This window comes from Habropoda laboriosa, unplaced genomic scaffold (genome assembly GCF_001263275.1).
Source record: "Habropoda laboriosa isolate 0110345459 unplaced genomic scaffold, ASM126327v1 scaffold67, whole genome shotgun sequence".
NCBI classification, from domain to species: domain Eukaryota; kingdom Metazoa; phylum Arthropoda; class Insecta; order Hymenoptera; family Apidae; genus Habropoda; species Habropoda laboriosa.
In genome coordinates, this window is record NW_017100242.1 from 3,588,190 (window position 1) to 3,592,871 (window position 4,682).

At 29.2% G+C, this 4,682-nt stretch overlaps 2 protein-coding genes across 5 annotated transcripts in view; one reads left to right on the forward strand and one right to left on the reverse strand.

Moving 5' to 3' along the window:
* LOC108572003 (vacuole membrane protein 1-like) overlaps positions 1-1,576 on the reverse strand; it is a 5,246-nt gene extending 3,670 nt beyond the window's left edge. Inside the window, exon 1 of one of the 4 annotated variants that reach the window (XM_017934180.1) lies at positions 1,403-1,576. In XM_017934180.1, the coding sequence (XP_017789669.1) occupies positions 1,403-1,405 (3 nt within the window). In that variant the 5' untranslated portion in view covers positions 1,406-1,576. Of the gene's footprint in view, positions 1-191; positions 447-468; positions 641-1,402 lie in introns of those variants that run through there. The other 3 variants (XM_017934182.1, XM_017934179.1, XM_017934181.1) reach the window with 3 other exon arrangements.
* A 246-nt stretch (positions 1,577-1,822) lies between these two features.
* LOC108571975 (very-long-chain (3R)-3-hydroxyacyl-CoA dehydratase) lies at positions 1,823-4,573 on the forward strand. The gene is made up of 5 exons (XM_017934143.1): positions 1,823-1,900; positions 1,935-2,051; positions 3,430-3,664; positions 3,816-3,920; positions 4,008-4,573. The coding sequence occupies exons 1-5, from the start codon at positions 1,823-1,825 to the stop codon at positions 4,571-4,573; spliced, it is 1,101 nt and encodes a 366-aa protein (XP_017789632.1).
* The last annotated feature ends 109 nt before the right edge of the window (positions 4,574-4,682 follow it).

Below are 4,682 nucleotides of genomic sequence, written 5' to 3' on the forward strand. Positions count from 1 at the left end.
TCTTACTCATAAATTGCACGTGAAACTGAGCTACAAGAACATATTCGAACTTCGAAAATTTATTTCGTTTTCTAATAATTAATGAAAAAATACATGCAAAAACTATATTTTAATTAAATATATATTCAAAATACAAACAAAAATCCAATATCTTTTTATAAAAAAATCGAATAGAATACAATTAGAATTACCTTTTAACCTTAAAATTCAGGTGTGTCTAAGCGTTGAGTCAATAAAAAACAAGTTTCTTTTAAATCATCATGAAACGTACATTTAAACGAAAAATAAATTACTTTATAATATCTCAAAAGATTAGTAATTATCATGTGCACTGAAGGAAGTTAATGTTTTTACTTAACTTAATTAATTAAACTGTCAACTCGACAGTAACACATGTCTTACATTCATGTGCACGACTCACTGCACTTCCTATATATAAACTATACAAGTCGAGTACGAATAACCTACGTGTATAAAAATGCTTAATCATTGGTCTCTTCAGTTAGAATAAAGATATACATCGTTTTCTTCAATTAATATCAGTTAGAATAAATTCCCCTATATGATAGTAATATTATCATATTAAATTCTGTATGTGTCGTGAATTTCATCGATCTTTGTCGAAACCCTAGACCGAACACAAACACAGCGAAGATCCTATGTGAAATGGAGTACGATGCGTAAAAATCATTTTGATACCAATTCCACCTCCAATTCCAACTTAATTCCAATTCCAACCACTACTAATGTTGTAATCTTATTCTATATTAAATCGGTAACGTTGATAGCAACACGAAAATAGTAAGGGTCTTCTCGGCCCCAAAACCTCAGACAAAAAGTCCCATAAGATGCAAAGTCTATCCTATACATCGTCTGTGGTCTTATACTGTCGCCGCTTGAGGGAAAGTTTTTGTGTAGATAGATAAGTGGTTTTCAACCAACTATCGGTAATGTTGCGTGTTGATAGAATAGGAAACCAAAAAGATTATCTGCTCGCTCTGTTCTTCTACCTGGGTTGGCGCACAAGCAAACATTTAATAACACCTACATATAAAAATTTCATACAATGGAGTCTCCTATAACGACTTAATTCGTTCCAAAACGTATACATACAAAATATATACATACATATAGCTACGTATAGCATTTAATATATGTATACGTATAATTATCAATTTACCGACACCCAGTAAACGCCGCAGCCACTTCGACATAAACTGTTGGCCGGCTAGTATCAGAATGATTTTCGCACATCTCACTTGCGCATTGTATGCCATTTCACATAGGATCATCGCCGCTGTGTGCTTGTGTTTGTTCTAGGGATTCGGTAAAGATTAATGCACTCATTGTAAATACATATGTACGTAAACATAGTCATGGTGAATTCAGATAAAGGTTCTACCATTTTTCTAGATATTTGATTTGTACTTCTAAACAAATCTTTCACAGAGTTTCTCAAATAATTATTACAGCGGTCAATGTATTTATGTTCACTGAATTTATGTGTTTTATCACAAGACGTTAATCACAGAGAGTGCAAACGTGCACTTCTTGTACCTTTACACAACCCAAGGCAGATAATATACTAACCACTATTAACTTCAAAGCTGACAATAACGTTGCAATGTAAAATTTTGTGTTTACATTGAATGACCAATGAAGTTGCATTTAAATGTTAAATTATAACATATATTAGTGAATATTATTTGAATAACTATAAGCTCTGTGCTGATTTTGCGTAAAATAGTGTTATGTTTAATATTAATTTATTAGAAAAAGGAACAAAATCGAAATAAAATTTTTATAAATATAAAATGAAAAAATGGCAGATATTTTAACTCCATTTGTATACTGGGCTCAAACAGAAAATCAAATTACATTAAAGGTAGATTTAACTGATGTTAAGGTATGGTATACCAAGTTATATTTTTTAGGATGTTAATGTTGATATGGATGAGAAAAAATTAGAAGTTATAGCTTATGGACAAGGTGCTAGAGGTCTTAATAATTATAGATTTAACTTGGATTTACATTCATCTATTAACACTGAGGTAACATTTCTATTATTAATAAGAAAATATTTTTGTATGTAGGTGTGGCAATGTTTAGGTAAATGTTATGTATAATTCTTGATGACGAATTTTTCATAATGATAGGTTCTAGTTATAGACTTTGATGTGGTAAAGTAGTAGGATGCAACTATTAAGTATTTTTAAGAAGTTTAATCTCAAAGTTGAAGAGCTCTATATTTGTATATCTGATGGAGGCTTTGTTGAAGTTACAGATTAAATAATTGATTTTTATGTGCATAGAACTCAATTTCCTTTTTCTTTCTTTCTTTTAAATATACAGTTTGTATTATTAAAATGTATTTACTAATGTTTGTTGTATAAATTTAACTATAGAAAAGAAGTATTAAAAAAAAGAAAAATAGAAAGAAATAGCATCTATGACAACGAAATCTTAATTACCCACATAGAATTTAGTTATACAACCACTACAAGTACCTTTGACACACTTTGTATGAGATATACAAATATGAAAATTTTTATTTCGAGAATCAATTTTTTTAAAATTAGTTGAGAGATAGGTTTAGAAGTAGGAGATGCAGAAGAAATTGTAACATCTCGCTGTTGATCAGCCAATAGCGATAGAGTAAGGTTATCGCACTTACTCTTTCACGAGCAAGGATGGGCAAAGTTCAAGCCTAACGTGAGTAGTCGGTAACGGATGAGCAGTCGATAATAAAAAAAAAAGATGTAAGACCGAAGAGTATTCGGGATAGCGCGTCTGCCTGTTTTTCGCTTATTTTGGATCTTTGCTTTGCCGATCTGTGCACATATATGTTAGTCCTTTCTATGTCAAATTTACTTCTGTAATTATAACTATTTGATATAAAAAGTAAGTTTCTTCAGAGATCATGATCAAGTTGCGTTTATCAAGTAATCTTTCTTGATGAGAAAGATAATTTTCTATTATCATACAACCTTAGACTAACGTACTTTCCAAACATATTCTTCCGTTTACATTCAATGTATTGTGAAGAGACTTACTTTTGACCAAACGCTTGTAAATACAAAAGTAGATTTTACGAAAGGATTAATTTTAGGACCTATGTATGTTGATTAAGCATTTGGTGAATAACAAAAAATACAAACAAACAAAGTTACTTTGGGAAAAATCACCAAACATAAAAGAATAAATATCATAGAAATAAGATAAAGAATAAAAGATTTTGTTTTCGAAGTCCATCATTTGTTGCCGGATGAATTTCGGCTTTTACATTTTGCATGTAACATATATTAATGATTTTTTAGGTTCATATGTTTTGTAATTTACTTTTGAAATACACTTATTTACAATAAAAACAAAACATTCTTTATATTGTAAACGTAATTAATAAGAATGATTCATTTTTTATTATTACAGGACAGTATGTTTAAAGTAATAAATCGACAAGTAAATTTTACATTGAGAAAAAAGTGTTCTGCTTGGTGGCCAAGATTAACCAGTCAACCACAAAAGCCATCATGGTTAAAAATTGATTTTGATAAATGGACAAGCGAAGATTTAGACGACAATGAAGACGAAAAGCGGGATATATGCAATGATTATCCTGGCATGTATGACAAACTTCATAAAGAAGAATTCGGTTACGAAAAAGGTATACATACTTCGTTAAGTATGCCCATGCTGGACAATACATTTTGGACCGTATATGTTGCGTTCGTGACAATGAACGTCTTAAAGAATGTTTTAAGTTACATTATAATTGAAATAGATTGTGATATTAATTTATGATTATTTATTTGCAGAGGATTTCAAAAAGGTATATCTTATTATTTATAATCTTTGTCAATTTGTTGGTTTTATCTACATTCTTATTGTAATGGGAATCATGTATTCGCGAGATGGACCAGGTGGGTGACTATATAAGTAGTTTATATAAAATCAATTAGTTCTAACAATAACTAAACTATAATTAAGTATTAAATTTTTTATTTTAGCTTCTATGAAAGAAACTTACACAACTGTTGGAAATGCAATGAAGTTTATACAACTTTTACAGTTTCTAGAAGTTATGCACTCATTATTTGGTTATACTAAGAGCAGTACACTTGTGTCATTTGTACAAGTAGGAGGCAGAACATTTATTTTATTTAGTATGATTGAAGCTGAACCCCGTATGCAAACTAAACCAGTTATTTTTTATCTTTTCCTTGTTTGGAGTACAGTAGAAATATTTAGGTACCCATATTACATTACACAATTATTGAAAATAGAAATTTCATTTTTAACATGGTTAAGATATACAATATGGATGCCTTTATATCCATTAGGCTTTCTTTGTGAAGGAATTATAATACTAAGAAATATTCCATATTTTGAAGAAACACAAAAATTTACCGTTTCTTTACCAAATTCTTGGAATTTTGCATTTCATTTTCCATCATTTTTAAAAATATACTTATTAGTATTTTGTTTACCTCTTATATATATGTTGATGTCTCGTATGAATCAAATGCGTTATAAAAAATTATGCAAGTCTAAACTAAGAAAAAAGTATGCATGATTTAAAAAATAATTTAGGATTAACAAATTAAGCTACTAGAAAATTTAATTGATGGTTCAATTATTCATTATATAATTCATTATAGAATTCATGAAATAAAGAAGTAGTA

Coding starts and splice junctions, on each gene's coding strand:
- LOC108571975 (XM_017934143.1), top strand. CDS start 1,823: ATGGCAGATATTTTAACTCCATTTGTATACTGGGCTCAAACAGAAAAT. Junction 1,901..1,934: donor TAAAGGTAGATTTAACTGAT/GTTAAGGTATGG, acceptor TATATTTTTTAG/GATGTTAATGTTGATATGGA. Junction 2,052..3,429: donor ATTCATCTATTAACACTGAG/GTAACATTTCTA, acceptor TTATTATTACAG/GACAGTATGTTTAAAGTAAT.